This window comes from Aulonocara sp. 'chitande type north' Nkhata Bay, linkage group LG7, assembly GCF_057382095.1.
Source record: "Aulonocara sp. 'chitande type north' Nkhata Bay isolate Kocher_YH1m ecotype deep benthic linkage group LG7, A_spYH_male_GT1.1, whole genome shotgun sequence".
NCBI lineage: Eukaryota > Metazoa > Chordata > Actinopteri > Cichliformes > Cichlidae > Aulonocara > Aulonocara sp. 'chitande type north' Nkhata Bay.
In genome coordinates, this window is record NC_141350.1 from 34,631,727 (window position 1) to 34,650,729 (window position 19,003).

The following is a 19,003-nucleotide window of genomic DNA, read 5'->3' on the forward strand; positions in this document are numbered from 1 at the left end:
ATGAAGGAGATCAAAACGGAGGCAAACAAGAGCCGGTGGAAATGGGGACGGCCACGGGGAAGGCTGTCCGCTGAGGTCACGATTCGAACCGCAGGTGTGCTGCAACAGAGGGAAAAGCGATTACTGGAAGGTAAGGGAGCAGATGACCAGAGTGAATATTATGGAGGTGCTGTTGGCTTACGTGCAGGTCCAGACTGAAGAGCTTTGGGGAGGGTTTCTGTGGAAGAATCCAGAGAGAGGAAATCTGCAGTGCAAGAGGGGAAGAATGGCTTGCCAAGAGCGTCGGAGCAGGCAGGAGGACAAGCAGGTGAAGCAACAGGATGATGGTTTTCCTAGTAGGAGCAGATCACAGAGGTATAACAAAGGAGCCAGCGCTGGAGAGAGAGAGTTATCACAGGCGATGCGTCTAAGACGGGATAGTGTGGAGATATGTACACAAGGAAACAGAGTTAAGCACAAAAAGCGGGAGCGCTAAGAGTGGCGTGCAGATGTGGCCCAGCTACCACTGTGGGTGGCAGAATGAACTGGGGACGAGTAGCAGGCAGTGCTGGCTTAAGTAGTCCTCCTGTAATTGACAGCAGATGGAGCTCAGGTGTGATGCAGAGACTCCGCCCGGGCCAGTAGCCAGGGACCCATCCTGACAAATGAAAACTCCTCAGCTGCTCCCACGGATCATGACACACAAGGTAATTAACACACAAAATACCACACACGCACATGAATCCTGGAAATAATGTCAGCTACTTATGTAGTTTAACATCCATGATGAGGCTGTGGACTAGATCCAGCAGTACTGTTGCAAACTGCAGTTCAAGATGGACGAGCAGGAGTTCGTCCAAATGAAAACTCACTAAAGATGGCTGATATTTGCTTCATTAATTATTGTCCCATTGTTTCCTTCTTTCCACATATTAGATTTGTCACAGATTTTTTACACCAGATACGCGACAGATTATTTTTATTATGAATTAAATAAAGTTAAGGAGACCTTCTGAAATGTCTAAAAGTGCACTCCTCCATGTCATTTAATACTTTGTTCCTTGTGTTAATAAAATAAGCCAATCGTTTTTATTTAAATTCCTGTAAAAGCTGAGTTAGGGAACATTTTCTGTGTTTGCCTTCATGTGGGATGGAGCAGATGTCTGCTCAAGGTGTTTTTGTTCACAGACAGTGCTACACCTCAATGAATAGAAAAAGAAGAAGAAGAAAACGAGAAGGGGGATTTCTAAAAGATGTGATGACCAGCTAAAACATAAGACCTTGGCTCAGAAGTAAAAAAGGGGGCACAAAAAAAGGGCAGTGGACATAACGCCATCTCCCTTAGGCACACAGTGGCGCGGCTCTTTATTATGGGCCACATGGCGCAGCCTGTAAGTGTTATTCCAGCTAGATAAACACAAGACACAGATCTGACAGTGTTGAATGTATTAACAGGGCAAATTGAATTATGTTGTTGAAATTCCAGGGCGCTTCGCTCTGACAGCCATTTCTGAGGTCTGACCGATTGAAATCTCAGTTTTCGTTTGCTCGCAGACAGGTTAAGGACTTCTGCACCGCAACATGCTCAGAGCACTTCCTTAACGGTGCCCATGTAATTTACAGAAACTGGTGAGGTTGGCTCTCACATCGAGGCAAAAGCTGCTTATATAACAAATATTTAATTACTTTACTGGATGATGGGTCCTTCTACATATTTACCAGCGGATTTTACATAAATATTAGTCTGGATACATTCCTTTCCCTTGCCCTGTTGTTTCATCTTTCCTTTACTTTTTACTTGTTCCCAATTTACCTTTTTATATCAGCACTGTGGGGAAAAATAACCCTTGCAGAGGGGTTGGGGAAATTGTTGAGATAATCCACCTAAAACCATTCAGATTTTTTTGGTAGACCAGCAATAGCAGATGTGTTGTAGTCTTGGGTCACTGCACCTCTTTCTATAGTGTATTTTAACTGATTTATATGCTAATTGGTATGCTAGCCCCTGATTGGAGCACAGGTCCGGTCATATGCCTTAAAATGCAATCCATTATTTATTTAGTTTTCCTTTTTTGTTTTTATCTAGAGGAGTCCTGTGTCATGCTTCTCTTAAAAGTTGCTTTTTCTTTAACCTTTTTCCCACCCCACCTCCCTGCACTCTTTCTTTTACAGTGTTTTCATGTGTGCATTGACCAAACCACGTGGACCCAGTTAATTAACACTGCTCATCTTCCCCCTAATGAGCTGAGGTCATAAAATGGTCTATTTCAGTTACAAGCTTATTTAAAAAAATACAAATACATTTTAAAAAGGTCCTATTCTACACATGTAAAAAGTTTAAATGGCCTTAAAATGAGCGCAGGGTGACGCAGATTCCAGAGAAGTCTATGAGATAATTACCCTCTTGCTCACACTTTTCCTGATGGGTTAATGGCCGTAGCTGCAAGTTTCAGGTATTTTTTAATACAGGATGAGGTTGACTTAAACCGCGTTTTGGCTGTTTGTGGAAGTAAAATACGTCCACGCATGACTCTATTTACGCTCAGCCATTGTTGTGAGTGCACACGCCAAGCGGCTGCGTCACATTTATACAGCCAAGGGCAGAAGAGAAAGTAGTTCCGTCCAATGTAGACAATCCGAACGATATAGTTTCTTTCCACTGTGTTCCTGTTAATGATAAACTACAAATTTACCCTAAATTACTAAAATATCGATATTTTAATATGAGAATCGATTCTAGAACATAAATGACTGGTATCAGAGGAATTGATATTTCAGTATTGATCTGCACATCACTTGCGATTACATAAAAGTCTGTGCAGTCCGTGAATTTGTCTCAGCTTCAGCTACAAATCCAAACTGCATCATCAGCTCGGACTCTGTCTATGCCACCGATATTTAGTAATGAGAGACAGGCTGTTTGTGGGTAGCTCGATCTATGTGCTGTAACTTCACTTTTAGATAGAGACGAGAGAAAAGGACAGAGTAAAATCATATGACTTTATGGTAAGTTCTGAAAAAGCTAAAGGTCGCGCTCCAGAACTTGCTTCATGTTTGTTATAAATGCACCATTAGTCACATCCAACACTTATTTGTCACATTCGGTTACAAAACAGCAAGATTATGGTGGCGAAATGCTCAACCGAGGCTTTACAACACAGCCTCACAGCAGGTGGTGAAACACAACACAACATCTCATCAACTGACTGCCCGGTCTCGTATATACCGTACATGTGGATGTACGCAAACTTAATATTTTCCACTTTTAAAAGCTGGAAAAATAATCCACATCTGGAGGATAGAGGGGTTGGCGGTGCATCCTCAAGTTTAGGTAATTCACCTCACAGATTTTTCACATTTAATTTTATTCACTATCACTAAAATCAGCTTGGTTAGTTGACAAACAGATCATGGTTGGGGTTAAAAGAGAAGGGTTTCCGCTTCATTTAAAGCTCTGATTTCTTGGTTGCTATGGTGATGCATTCCCACTGGAGATTTTCGACATTATACATGCTTATCGACATGGAAGCCATTGGTTACAAAGTCTGACAGTCACGAAAACGTGACGATTCCTGTCTGTAAACACGCACATGTAGCTTTTTGCTTGTCTGTTGCATTGTGGCTGTTTCTGAGACCAGGCTGTCAGTCACAGACGTCACAGTTTGTGCTGTTGTTTCAATAAAAAAACTAGCCTTTTTTTTCATCAGCTTCCATAAAACAGCATTAATGTTTTAATTATTACATCGGGTGTCTGATTATATCTGGCCATAGGCTCCTTTAACTTGAAGTTCTGCTCTCCGATGGATCTCTGAAGGAGATATTTTATTGAATGGGAGGAAGACGATGTCCCTGTGAGTCACCACACCACTGCTGATTGATCCTCTTTAGGGTCGTGAAATAATTGTCCATCTCAGACTGGATTGTATGTGGTTATGTGCAAGACCTTTGAAACCGTAAAACTGTTGTTGCATTTTTCAGATTGTTTAGTAAATGGTTCATTCTTTTTTTTTTTTTTAAATGTTTTAAAAAAGAACACCTTTGGCATGGCGTGAAGGTATACTAAGGATGATAACGATGTCACGCAACATGACTCCATCCTTGAGGAGCCTGAAGATGAAAGCCAACGATCGCTGTTAGTTATTTGAGGCTCATATTGGGAGGGTGTGGGTCGGTCTGGGGGTCAGGATGTGACTGCAGGGGAAGATGAAAGTAACGAGATGAAAGCTGATGTGGTGCCAGGTCTTAGAGTGATTTGGCTAAAGAGAAAAACAGGCCATCACTCTCACGCCTCATCAATGTATCTGCAGAGATGCTGGTAGCCATGGAGATGGTCAGTCAACATGTAATCACAATGTGGTACAAAAATAGCAAGCGCTCTGCTTGCTAGTTAGAGACACACACAGAGAGAGAGAAAGCCTTGGAAAAACTTCCTTCTGCAACATGTGTTTTTGAATCACCAACTACATGAATTGGATTTGGGGAATCTGATCCGAGTCCAGCTCGCACTCCCGCCGGCGTGACCACACATGCTGTAAGCCACAACATTAATGACGGGAGGAGGGAGAGTCCTGCTCCAGGCTCCAAGAGTTTTTATCTTCTCACATGCTTTACTTGAAAAGGTCTGAATGCCTCTGCCGTGGGAATAAATACATTTAGTTTGCTTTTGGAGGAATGATGTTCCTGTAGAAGCACAGAAACAAGGATTTCTACTACAAACACTTCACAGCAGCAGTAGTTTTGTCATTTTGTATGTGTACTGTATGTGGGATTTATAACCTGTCTATACAGACTATAGACATTTATAAAATGTGACATAATTATGCCACAGAGAGCGAACAAAAAACTTCTGAGTCTGAATTATTTTCTTTGTTTTCAGAGATTTTAAAAATCCAAATAAGGCCAGATCCCCTTCGGATGATCCTTGGCGGATCAGAAAACTCACTTCATATGTAGAGTACATAGCATCACCTCCTGTCCTTCTCTTCTCTTGTGGGAGAAAAAGGATGTTACAACGTTGACTGATATATCCTCAGTGTCAGACTGGAGGACTTTGTCCATTACTTGGTTAAATGGAGGAAAAGAGCAAACTGCTATGTAAACTTGATAGGTTTTGGTCTTTGCGTGGTTATTTCCAGCATCGTTCTCCAACTGTCTGGTTAAAGACCGAAGCATTAATTTCCACCTAAAGTTTAGAATCTGTATTTTGTGTGCTTCTTAATGATGATATTTGAAACTAGACAAAAACTTCAGGACATATTATGTTACATGACCACCAAACCACCACAAGGATTACAACATTCATGCACTCACAAACAATACTTCTGTGGCTGTGGGTACGTGCAAAGGCATCAGTGATTTTGCTGCAGTGTAATTGTCATGATCCTGGGTCTGTCTGAATTTTTGAGTTCAGATTCTGTGTTTCATGTTCGTAGTTTTGTTTATTGATCTTTATGGTTTCTTGAGTATTTCTGGAGACTTCAGTTGTTGTTATAATTTAGCTTTAGAGGTGAATTTGTTGCCTCAGTGTTTGCTTTCCCATCCTCTGTGTCATCCCTCCAAATGCGTGTTTGCCCATTTAATTAGAGCACTCACTTCCTGTTTTATTTTGATAGTTACTTGTCCATAGTATCAAAGAAAAATGGGATTCATTGGTAGATAAAGAAAGCAGAAAGGGCTAGTGGGAAGCTAGGCGTATGGCAAAGAGAGAGCGGAAAATCCACAGGAAAAGGCTTACAGCAGGGGTGTCAAACATAAGGCCTGTGGCCAGAATAAGACCGATAAAGACACCACTCCAGCCCACCTGATGGCTTTGGTAAATATGATGGAGGGCATACATTTTGGGACTTTCGACGGTATTTTTAAGTTTTACAGCTTGTACTGCTGATAAAGTCCTCCATCCATCCAGAGCCATCCATACTACATCTAAGTAGTTAAGTAAGTAAATGACAGAAAATTTCCTGTTTTTCAGTGTCTACTGTAGAAATTTCCGTTAAAAGAAAAATAAATATTGAGCAACCAAAATATTGCAGGACAGTCTGTGCCTGACATGGGTGACCAGGTCAAAACGTCAGAGTTCACATGACGGAGGCTTTGGCTACTTTAAGCTATGCCTCGTTCACCTCCAGTCTACTGTTATTAATCGGCTCTTTACTTTTATATAGTGATATTAATCCACTCTCTTTCTTTAAATTCTGTTTAAAGTACATATTCGACTTTTCCTTATCTGTGGTCATTCATTGCATCACCACCACTATGTCCTGCATTAATTATTTTGGTTAACACGGTGACATTTTAACAATCACGAAAGTATATTTTATGCAAGAGCATAAACAAAAAGCAAATTAAAATAGTCACAGAGTGGTAAAGACTGTGTGTTGATTCAGTTTTGAAAAGGCACAACATTATCATTAAATACCTTCAATCTCCGTATTTGATCTTATACCAACTATCCTCTACAGCTTGAGAGGTTATTGCTTCTTGATAAGCCCAATTACTCCTATTTTATTTTTATATCCTTTCCTGCTCTGTTAAAATTACTGCAGTTGCATTCTTAGAGCTCAACATTTTCTGGAACTGCTTCAAATTAAAGCCCCTCCAGAATTTCAGCAGACAGAAAACATTCATTTGTATATAAGGATTTTATTGTGAGTGTCACGGCTGCCGAGGCGAGCCGTGTGGATATAGGAGGAGGACCCAAGATGCAGGCAGTGGATGAGATACCGGTGGTTTATTTACAGAGGTGTAGTGGCAAACAAACAAACAGTGGGGCATAACAAACAACTAAAGACACCTAAACTGGGAGAACTAAAATAACAGACCTAGGAGCATATGACAACGGATGATGAATAGCAGAGAGACGCAGACGAGGAACAGGACACCGTGGAACACAGGGTAACAGACTGACACGGAGGAACACAGACGAACCGGCAACAGGCAGGAGAACACACAGGGCTTAAATACACACACCAGTAATCAGGGGATGAGAGACAGGAGGGCAACACAGCTGGGAGGAATCTGGGCTGACGGGACAGGGGAAACGTAAACTGATCACACTCACATATGACACGGACCTTCACAATAAAACAGGAAACTCAGATACATGGAACCAGACAAGACATTGAACTAAACAGACAGATTCACAAACAGATGGGGAGACACCATAGACAGACAGATACAGACGCAGACTCAGAGGCAGATCGAAAATAACACAGAACTTAAACAATCATCATCTAGAAAATGATAACAAACTAAAAGCGCTGGGTCACCGACCCAGGACCATGACAGTACCCCCCCCTCAAGGGCTGGCTCCAGACAGCCCAGCAGAAACACAAAAACGGACCAAAACCAAAAAAAAAAAAAAAAAAAAAAAAAAAAAAAAAAAAAACAAAACACCCGACCAGGGTGGGCGGAGGGGGCCCAGGACGGAGGGACAGAGTCCAAAAGGCCCAGATGGTCAAGTTCAGGAGGCCGACCATGCGAACGGCAGCGGGGCCGGTCCCGATGCCGGCCACGCAGTAGGCAGCGGCGTGGAAACAGTTCTGGGGGCCGACCGTGCGGACGGCAACAGCGGCGTGGAAACAGTTCTGGGGGCCGACCGTGCGGACGGCAACAGTGGCGTGGAAACAAGTCCGGAGGCCGGCCACGTGGAAGGCAGTGGCGGCGTTCAGGAGGGCGTCCACGGTGGCGGAGATGCCCAACAGGCGGCCAGGCAGATGACCGACGATGTGGAGGTGGTAGTAGGGGACCTGAAGGCTGCGTGGCCCCTGCAGCCCCAGGTGAAGCGGAGGCTGGACCAGACGAGGCGGAAGCTGAAGCGGAGGCTGGACCAGACGAGGCGGACGCTGCTGATGAGGAGGCTGGACCAGACGAGGCGGACGCTGCTGATGAGGAGGCTGGACCAGACGAGGCGGACGCTGCTGATGAGGAGGCTGGACCAGACGACGAGGATGCAGAGGCTGGACCAGGCGAGGATGAAGATGCAGAGGCTGGACCAGGCGAGGATGAAGACACGGAGGCTGGACCAGGCGAGGATGAAGACACGGAGGCTGGACCAGGCGAGGATGAAGACACGGAGGCTGGACCAGACGACGAGGATGCAGAGGCTGGACCAGGCGAGGATGAAGATGCAGAGGCTGGACCAGGCGAGGATGAAGATGCAGAGGCTGGACCAGGCGAGGATGAAGATGCAGAGGCTGGACCAGGCGAGGATGAAGATGCAGAGGCTGGACCAGGCGAGGATGAAGATGCAGAGGCTGGACCAGGCGAGGATGAAGACACGGAGGCTGGACCAGGCGAGGATGAAGACACGGAGGCTGGACCAGACGACGAGGATGCAGAGGCTGGACCAGGCGAGGATGAAGATGCAGAGGCTGGACCAGGCGAGGATGAAGACACGGAGGCTGGACCAGGCGAGGATGAAGACACGGCTGGACCAGGTGAAGCGGATGAAGCCGAAGCATGCGCTGGACCAGGTGAAGCAGATGAAGCCGAAGCATGCGCTGGACCAGGCGACGCTGAGGATGCTGAATCCGGACCAGGCGACGGCGTGGAGGATGCAGCAGAGGCCGGGCCAGGCAACGGCGTGGGGGATGCAGACGGAGGCGCTGCAGCAGGTGGCGGCATGGATGAAACTGCTGCTGCAAGCGTGGATGAGGCTGCTGGTGGAGCAGCTGGTGGTTGGACGGGCTCCTCGGGCCCCCCAGCTGACGAGGAAGGAGGCTGGACGGGCTCCTCGGGCCCCCCAGCAAAAACAGTCTCAGAACCAGTGGGCACTGGAGCCCCTGGCACACACAGAACAAAACCAGCAGGCACACGGGCCTCTGGCAGGAACGCAACAGAACCAGCAGGCACACGGGCCTCTGGCAGGAACGCAACAGAACCAGCAGGCACACGGGCCTCTGGCAGGAACGCAACAGAACCAGCAGGCACACGGGCCTCTGGCAGGGACAGAACAGGACCAGCAGGCACACGGGCCTCTGGCAAACACATAGCGGCCTGCAGCTGCGCAGAGCATTGACCCTGCTCAGGCAGCGACAGCTCTGTGCAGTCCTCAGCTGGCTTCTTAAACTCCAGGGGTCCAGAGTCTAATGGGGGCTGAAACCCAGCCTCTGGGGAGGCCCTGGAGTGCATCTCAGTCTCAGAACTGGCCAGCCTTTGAGGAATGTTGACATTGTTCTTGGGTTTGTCTCTCTGCTTAGAGTACGGAGTTGTTGAACTGTCCGTTATGGGTTGGACTGACATGGCTTGCTGTACAGGAGGAGTAGGTGAAGGTGATGGCTGAACAGGTAGTGGAGCAACTGACACAGGATGCAGGGCTGGTGACTGCTGAACTGAGGATAAAGCTAATGATTCTTCTGCTAACCGGGCTACTGACTGGGCCATGGATTGTAACAGGGTTTGTAATAAGTCTGGCTGTGACTGTAATTGAGCTATGGATTGTGAGGCTGAATGTGGCGGAGGTGGCGACTGGGCTTCTGGCCGGGCGGCTAACTGAGCTTCTGGCCGGGCGGCTAACTGAGCTTCTGGCCGGGCGGCTAACTGAGCTTCTGGCCGGGCGGCTAACTGAGCTTCTGGCGATAAACAGTTTTTGTCCAGTGCCGTACAGAACATCACCCCTGAGTAAACGGTCCCACAGTTCAGACCAACAATACTGTCCTGTCCACTCACCACAGCTGGCTGCTCGGAAATCCCCAGGTCCGACTGTGGCGAGGAGCGTCGGCAGCGTGAGCGCCGTTTCCCCCTCGAAGGCTGGGTTGACGGGCCGGGCAGAACATCCTCTGTCAGACTGGGCAGTGAAGCATGAGCTGCAGGGTGGGTGGTAGCAGCCGGGGGGTGAAGACGGAGTCCATTCAGAATGAAATTCTGTGCGAGCGGGTGAAGTGAGCTGAGCAGCCAGGGGAGACCAGAAACCAAGCGCTGTAGCCGATTAGCCACGGCTTGGCGAAATTCTCTCCCCTCGTGCTCCAGCCACGCGTTGATTAATTTGTCCACGGAGTAAACAATGTCCTCCCGGAGCTCCTTGGGCGGGTTGAATGCTGCTGGGTCCATAGTGGCCGGTTCGTACTGTCACGGCTGCCGAGGCGAGCCGTGTGGATATAGAAGGAGGACCCAAGATGCAGGCAGTGGATGAGATACCGGTGGTTTATTTACAGAGGTGTAGTGGCAAACAAACAGTGGGGCATAACAAACAACTAAAGACACCTAAACTGGGAGAACTAAAATAACAGACCTAGGAGCATATGACAACGGATGATGAATAGCAGAGAGACGCAGACGAGGAACAGGACACCGTGGAACACAGGGTAACAGACTGACACGGAGGAACACAGACGAACCAGCAACAGGCAGGAGAACACACAGGGCTTAAATACACACACCAGTAATCAGGGGATGAGAGACAGGAGGGCAACACAGCTGGGAGGAATCTGGGCTGACGGGACAGGGGAAACGTAAACTGATCACACTCACATATGACACGGACCTTCACAATAAAACAGGAAACTCAGATACATGGAACCAGACAAGACATTGAACTAAACAGACAGATTCACAAACAGATGGGGAGACACCATAGACAGACAGATACAGACGCAGACTCAGAGGCAGATCGAAAATAACACAGAACTTAAACAATCATCATCTAGAAAATGATAACAAACTAAAAGCGCTGGGTCACCGACCCAGGACCATGACAGTGAGGTACTTGGAGCACTTCACAAGATTGTCTGTGGATATGACATTAAAATTAATGAGTTATTCCACAACACCTGAGAATATGTGAGGGAGAGACAGATGGAAGCGGTGGTGCATCTACCATACTGGTACAGAAGAGGAAAACAGCACATCCAGGTAGAGAAGACAGATGTGAGGAAGATTCAGCAGCTGATGAAGATTAGAGATGGAGAGCACCAAGAAGAAATGCAAAAAACTGAAAAGCAATAAATTCTTTAAAGTATGTCTTTCTATAAAAGTACACCCTTTGATGACTTCATCTCTCCATTGCTGCTTTTCTTCCAGTGGAGCACATGTGAAATATGCAGCCATCGTATAGTTGAATAGATATAAACTAACGGGTGGAGGACATCTATTAGTTTGCATGCCATGACGAGGCACAGTTTGACAGTCGAGCATCCATAAAACATTGATTTGCTTTCTGACTGTGCTTCATGCCGAGGGGGTAGACTGCTGCAGACACTCTGGCTGTCTAACAGTGAAAACTCCTCTCGCTGTTTCCCAGCAACACTCTCTGTGGTTTGTTTCTGTGGTTCATATCCACGGTAACAAGCACTGAGCGTTAAATTTGGCAGAGTTTGCATGAATAAATGGTCCATGATTTGATTGCTGACCAAATAACAAAAAATCAAATTGAGGTTTGAGAGGGGCTTTTTTGTTCCAGTGATGGAGTTTCTTGATGTAGAAGCAAATTGCATTCACCTTCAGATCAAAAGGGCTGCAGCATCATGTGAAAATGGGAAACAATGTTCTGCTGTAGGTGGTGGGGAAACAGAGGCCATGCACTTACAAAGCAGTGATGGGAATTTGCTAAAGAATGCGAGAAAAGTAATTAAATGCTTTTTGGGAGTCTGTGGAGCCTCAAGTGGCCATTTCATGAGCTGCCAGAGCAACTGTAGGTACGTGCGCTGCACTGCACCAGGGCTGGCCCAAGGTGTTATGGGGCCCTGAGCAGAATTCACATTATGGCCCCAACCTCTACCTATATACATCACCAATCACCCAACTCAGCATCTCCACCATTACCTCTTTATTGCTTAATAAAGAGGTAATGGTGGACAGTATGTCTTAGACAACCTTACCATGTATTTTACAGTGCTGGAAACTGATAAAATATACCAGCAGAGCACGACTTAAAACAACAAGTTAACTATTTTAATTATTTTGAAATGTGCAAACCTAAATACTATTACCCATTAAATAACAAAATTACAAACTATTCATTATAGCAACAGTTCTTAACTTGAAAGGAAAGATTTAAAAAAAATACTACCAATGTCATGCCATATGAAATGCTAATGTATCTGTCAATAATAAAAATATGCTCACATGCTTGTCCCCATTCATCTGTAATCTGATCAGCTGGAGAGGCACTTTGGGACAGAAAAATTGTTCCCAAATATTTGAGAAATACTCCAGGAAAACAGCTGATAGAATGAGATGAATCTATTTAACAACTTGTAGCAAACAGGAAATAATAAGAAAAACAACACACAAAGCAGATAAAACAAGCAGCTAACCGAGGTGTAACATGAAGGGGTGCATAAAGTAAAGCTCTTAAAGGAGATTACTATACAGAAATTCTGTCTGGTAATGCTAATGACATAATGAATGGGATATAACTCAACCTGGCGTAGAATAAGTCGAATGCCACACATCTGATAATACCTGTGGTTTCCATATGACATAACCTAACCTCACCGAACAGCTGAAGGCTCATCTGATGCTTCTGTTTAAATAATGTCATTGTCATTTTCTTCTTTCTCTGTTTCCTTTCTCTCACTTTTCTCCCCAGAGGGATAAATACTCAGAAATGTTAAAGCCAGCAGTGTTAAACTGTCTGATTGTTAACATATTTATTAAAGAAATGTTGCTCTCTCATGTATGACTACCTCTGTGACAGCCTAGCATAGAGGTGGCCAACCCGCGGCTCCTGAGCCGCATGCGGCTCTTTGCCTACTTTCATGCGGCTCTTACGTACATATCAAAGTTTGTGTTTGCGTTTTGGAGGGTTTTTTGTTGATGATGTTGTTTTAAAATGTGCATGTTCACTTTGCTTGAATTCAATATGGTATTTTCATCAAATGCGCATGTGGGTGAGATGAAAATACCGCAAAGTTTCCCAGTAGGGGCAAGTTCACCCTTAAAATGGCAGGGAAAAAATGCACAGCAAAACGAAACCATGAAGATGAATACAGGACGTTTTAAACAGAGTGGGAGAGTTTATATATTTTTGTTAAACGCAATGGCAAGCCATGTCTCATATGTCAGATGTAATTAGCGCATTTCAAAGCTTCAAAGCTCACTCCATGCTAACATTAACCAGGGATTACCAAAAGGGACTGAACTTTGCAAGCACGAGTTGGCCATTTTGAAAAGTCAGGCAGAAAAGCAGATACAGTTTTTCCCAAAGTTTACGAAGCGCTTAGAGACCATAACGTTCCTATCAGCTGGCTTGGAACATTGCAAGGGCTAAAAACCCATACAATGAAGCGGAGTTTGTTAAAAAATGCCTCAGTGATGTTGTTGAAATCTTGTCTCCTGAAAACGACAAACTAAAACACATGGTATCAGACGTCCAACTGTCCGGCACACTGTTGGACACAGAATATCGGACATTAACACGGTTATTGAAACACAGTTGCACTCTGACCTTCAAGCACGAGTATTTTAGTGTCGCATTGGATGAGAGTTGTGATATACAAGACAAGCCTCAATTGGCAATCGTCTGTGTCAAGCAATTGCGTGATCAAAGACCTCCTGGATATTGTGCCATTAAAAGACAGAACCCGTGGCATAGACGTAAAAGAAACCATGATGGCTGCATTTGAAAAAGCAAATCTGACCATAACGAAACTAACTGCAATAGCCACGGATGGAGCACCAGCCATGATGGGATCTGTGAACGTGCTTGTGGGGCTGTGCAAAGCTGACCAAACATTTCCTGAGTTTTGGAATTTCCACTGCATCATCCACATGGAGCAACTCGTGTCTAAATCAATGAATTTACATAACGTCTTAAATCCTGTGATGGAAGTCGTCAACTATATCCACACACAATTCAAGAATCTCATCGCTGAGCTGGACCAAGGGCTTCCAGGTGACCTGCCGCTGCACTGCACTGTGAGGTGGCTGTCAAAAGGCCAGGTACTCTCTCGCGTCTTTGAGCTTTTGGATGCCGTGAAACTGTTTATGGAAGAGAAGGACAAGGACTATCCCAAGCTCTCGGACCTCAAATGGATTATGGATCTGTGTCACTTGGAAAGACTGAAACTGACCCTGCAGGGTAAGTTAAAAATGCTGCCTGACCTGGTGCAAAGTGTGTTTGCGTTTGTCAACAAACTACAGCTGTCCAAGGCGCATATTCAAAAAGGAGATTTAACGCATTTTCCCACTCTGCTTAAAGCCAGCGGGCAAGTTGCCAGCGCCGCCCTGAGTAAGCAAAGAGCCAGATATGCAATGCTGGTTGAAAACTTGCACGAAAGCTTTGTGACCTGGTTCCGTGATCTACAATAGAAAAGGCCACAGATTACGTTCCTCGTCGACCCATTTAATGCACAGACGGACTGTTTGAAAGTCCCGCTAGTCACAGATGAAGCTGCGGCTGAGTTGGAGATGATTGATCTTTATGAGGAGGACCAATTGAAACCTGTTTTAAGGGAATGGACCATTGAGTTCTGGAAAAGTGTGCCAATGGAAAAATACCCCAATGTTAAATGGGCTGCTCTTAAGATACTGTCACGAGTCTGTGTTTTCTACCCTAAAATATGTGAAATCAAAGCATCGATCTGTTCTGACTGACACTCATGTGAAAGAATTGCTTTGAGTGACAACAACGGAATACAAGCCAAATTTGAAGAGGAGTGTTCAAGGCAAGGAATGCCAGAAGTCCCACTAAAGAACATGCATAGTAAAAGAAAAATGCTATTGTAGATTATTATATTTTTGTTTGTGGACTTGGTTGAACTGAGAGTTTGTGTGTGTGAGACAGTGCACACAATGTTCATTGTTGAAAATGTCATGGTCCGCAGCCCGGTGTCCGAGGAGCTGATGGGATGCCCACGCCCACGGGTGTGGCTGTTAACTCCACACCTGCATCCCATCTCAGGCGATTATCAGGTGGACTATTTGATCCAGCCCAGCCAGCTGCTCCACGCCAGTCCGTTAGTCGTCTCACAGCGGTAACGTACACCCACGGGAAGGCGGTTGTGAAAACCCTCATTTACCTGAACAAACGCTAATCTTTTCTTTTGCGCTCAGGTAACAGCTCGACGTGTTTTTGAGCCACCTGCCTGTCCACCTGCCCGTCTGGAGTTTGGATCGCCTCCAGTACCAATCACCTCTAATTTCCTGGAGCTCCCCCGCGGACCCTCACCCCTCCCTCCGGCTCCCACGGCCCCGCTTTGACTGTAAGACTCATACTCTCCCCCCACGTATGCTGCTATTTCCCCGCTCCCCAGTAACTCTCTCCCTCTTTCTGTTGCAGCCTCCCACAGTCCCGATTACTGCGTTCCTGCGTAACTCATCCCCCGGTCCCTTGGTTTTTCTAGTTTCTCGCGTGTTTTCCTTTGACCCTTCCGGGACACCTTTAGTTAAAATAAAGTTTATTTTTCGTACTCCTGTGCGTGTTGTCTCTGCTTCTGGGTCCAGCTTGCGTACTGAACTTCGGTTCATGACAGAAAATGACTGGCCTGTGGTTTTAGTACTGTAGGAGTCCATTTCTGTCATTATCATGTTGGTGTGTGACATTTACAATAAATCTGGCTGAGCAGAGGTGTGTGTATTTTTTGTGCGTGTGTGTGAGAGAGAGGGAGAGAGAGAGAGGAAGGGATGGGTGATGTTCATGTGTGCTCATGTGTATGATGTGGCTATTTGCGGTAACACAATAAAAAAGTGGCTCTTGGTCTCTGACTGGTTGGCCACCCGTGGTTTATTTAGTTTTAAATGAAGAGGTTTTTAATTGTCATTTGCTGTGCATCTCTCTTTCTGTCATGTTTGTGTAGGCCAGTTTGTGACACATAGAATATGTATTGTGAAACTGTCAATTGTGGAAGACTTAAAAGGCCTCACGATCAAGCGTTACTATCTTGAAGCAAGCAGGGAGGGACTACCAGTTTCCACAAGAAGCAGATTTTTGTCTGGTCTTTCCATGTGTCTGCTGGGCTTTGTTTATTAAATCTAGAAGTATATTGCTCTGGATGTGTGGATGAACAGGTTGTAAATGTTCCGAAAAATCAGTCGTACAAATGCAGAAATCATTATATTGTCCAAAAATGCACAACATGCCATGTACAGTTTGAGACAACAGCACCTTACTGACAATGAAAGTATGTGCTTTCTAGTGTACTACATGACAGTGTATCTGAACTGAGACACATTGAAGTATTAAGGGCTGCACTTGGAGTCTGTCGGTCTAAAAAAGATATAGTTTCTTTATAAAAATCTGCCTGTATGGATCATATTAATACAACTATACTTTCTCATGTTCACTTGATGATTTATAGTTGCTGTTTCACTGTTCACAGCTGAATCAAGCTCTGCCTTATGTAATGGAAGAATAAGAGAGTTCAATAGAGGGGGAGAAAAAAATTCTGACCTGAAATGTTCCTCCAATGGCAGCACAACCCTTGCTCAGCAGGATGGCTGTACCCGTAGATGTATCAATCAGCGAATGGCTGTAAAGCCGTTTTACCAGGTGATCAGATGACAGGGGTGTCATCTTTGTTCACTTTAATTGCACCCCACGGGACAGCACTTTCTCGCTCAGCTGTCTCCTGGAGACTAGAAGCTCTGCCTCTGTGCTCACCCGAAAGAATGTGAAGAAGAATGTCTTATTCCACTTTCATTCTGAGGAAAGCTTTTTAGCTCCTCTGTAAATGTGGATGATATTTGACAGACTATATATAACTTGAATAATAATAACTTTATTTATACATGGCACCTTTCAAAACAAAGTTACAAAGTGCTTCACAGTACAAGATGGGAAATGGAATGAAATAACATAAAGAATACTGGCAACAAATGGAGATAAGAGCAAGGAATAAAGAAAATTAGAAATGGAAAAACAGGTAAATTAAAAGCAAATATTAAAAAATGAATTAAAAAGGATAATTAGGGGAAGGTGATAAAACAATTATTATGGAGAACATAAATGTAAATCAAAGTGCAGGCACAGAAAAAAGCTGCGTATATGTCTTTAAGATGGATTTAAAAGATGACAGTGAGCCTTCTTAGGAAGCTTGATTCAGAGAGTGGGTCCACTGACTGAAAAAGCTGGATCAGCCTTGGTTCTCAGCTGAAATTGTGGGATAACCTTGGCTGAGGACCTCAGGTTAGGACCTGGAACGTACAGTCCCACAATTTGACAGCCATCTTAAATCTTAGCTGTTTTAAAGCATTGTCTAAATTTTATTTAATTTCAGTTGCTACTGGCTCATAAAATAGAATCACCAGCCAAGTCTGATTAAAAACATGGGTTTGCTAATGTTGGCCCCAAATAAGGTTTTAAAATGCATTCCACCCGGAAGTTTACCTTTTCTTACAACGTGCTACGTTGTGCATTGTTGTTGTTGTCATGGCGACGCTTCCGTCGAACAAACGCTGTTGCTAAGCGATGCTCGTAAACTTTAACTTAGAAAGACGATCCCGAAGCTACCCGCAGCTCCATTCACTTGCGTTCAGTCCAGTTCCATAGTTTTGTTCCCGTTATGACCGAGCAGACAGCCGCTGTGGGACATAAAGTTGGAAAACCGATGTTGCATAACTGGGTCGAAGAGGTGAGTGCTGTGAACCATTTCCGAGGTTTAGCTAATGTTAAAAGTTCACGCGAGACTTCTTAACAACGTTTGCTAATTTAATCTAATAATTAATCTGGAGCTAACACCTGGTGTCTAGGTAACCATATTTGAAAGACAGAGTCCCTGACACAGCAAGTATATGTTATAACACGGATGTCACTCAGGGCCACAGAATTAGGTACACCTTGCTAGCACTGCTAGCACTAAGTTGGATCCAATTCTACCTTCAGAATTGCCTTAATTCTTCGTATGGTCTGCTCCTGCTGTAGCCCATCTGCTTCAAGGTTTGCTATTTTGTGTAGTATTTAGAGATGTCCTTCTGCATACCTTGCTTATGACAAGTGGTTGTTTGAGTTTCTGTTGCCTTCAGCTCAAACCAGTCGGGCCATTCTCTGACCTCTGGCATCAACAAGTCATTTTACCCGTGAGAACTGCTGCTCACTGGATATTTTTTTCTTTTTTGGACCATTCTCTGTAAACCCTAGAGACGGTTCTGTGGGAAAATTCGTGTAGATGGGCAGTTCCTGAAATACCCAGATCATCCACGCCATGTTCTTAAATTACCTTTCTCCCCCATTCTGAGGCTTGATTTGAACTTGAGCAGATCATCTTGACCATATCTGCATGTCTAAATGCAGTGAGTTACTACAATGTAATTGGCTAATTCAATAGTTGCATTAAAAAGCAGTTTAAAAAGAACAGGTGTACCTAATGGACTGGCCAGTAATTGTGTAGCAATATAGTTGTAATTCCTCACCAGATAATTCAATACATTTGTAAAACCATTTGAAATAAAGCTGAAAGTCTGCACTGCAGTCATGTCTTGATTGTCTGATTTATAATCAGCTGTGATGGTGTACAGTTGGAAAAAGTACAAAAACATTTTTTTACTTATCCAAAATTGTAGATTTTTATGGTTTTCCACCCGACTAAAAAATCCTGTGATTTTTGTTTTTTTTGTTTTTTTTTACTCAGAGAGCCATTGCAGATCTCCATACAGAGGACCCAAAGACACACAAGCACATACATGGCCACAAGGGGATTCTCACAATAGACCTGGAGTCCAAGATGGAGTCTGTGACTACGCTGAAAGCAGCTTATGTTGCTCCAAAGACTCCAGTGGGGAGGTTACAGGGTATGTGTCTTTATCTTTCACCAGCCAGAATGGAAAAAAAATGTTGAAACCCATACCATTAAGAGCCATGTAAAGAACAGAGAAGCATTTACAAAGAGCTGAAAGGTTTTATTATTTGATGTAACCTCTTCTTATTTTAATTTAAAAAAGTTTTTTATTCTGGGGGATGGCTTTCTATGCATGCCCTGTTCATCCTGTCTTTTGTATTTTCCTCGGTTCAGGCATCAGAGGCGAGCTGCTTAAAAAACACACTGCCCAGATGATAAGGTAAATGAACTATGAACAAGTCTTTTGATGTTAAACGAATTATTTCTGGAAGTGGTTTGTTTATGGAGACGAGGAGCACTGCCTGACCATGTCT

General features: G+C 44.6%; 1 protein-coding gene and 1 long non-coding RNA gene across 4 annotated transcripts in view; one reads left to right on the forward strand and one right to left on the reverse strand.

Annotated features, from left to right (window-relative positions):
* Positions 1-17,480, reverse strand: LOC147325597 (uncharacterized). The gene is made up of 3 exons (XR_015130357.1): positions 17,243-17,480; positions 182-332; positions 1-99 (listed from the first exon to the last, which is right to left on the reverse strand). It is a non-coding gene; the product is annotated as an uncharacterized LOC147325597 (long non-coding RNA).
* The window catches only part of spag8 (sperm associated antigen 8), a 12,731-nt gene continuing 11,010 nt past the window's right edge, over positions 17,283-19,003 (forward strand). For 2 of the 3 annotated variants that reach the window (XM_086300170.1, XM_086300168.1), the window contains exons 1-3: positions 17,284-17,486; positions 18,483-18,642; positions 18,864-18,909. In XM_086300170.1, coding sequence (XP_086156296.1) covers positions 17,418-17,486; positions 18,483-18,642; positions 18,864-18,909 — 275 coding nt within the window. In that variant the 5' untranslated portion in view covers positions 17,284-17,417. Of the gene's footprint in view, positions 17,487-18,482; positions 18,643-18,863; positions 18,910-19,003 lie in introns of all 3 variants that reach the window. The other variant, XM_086300169.1, reaches the window with a different exon arrangement.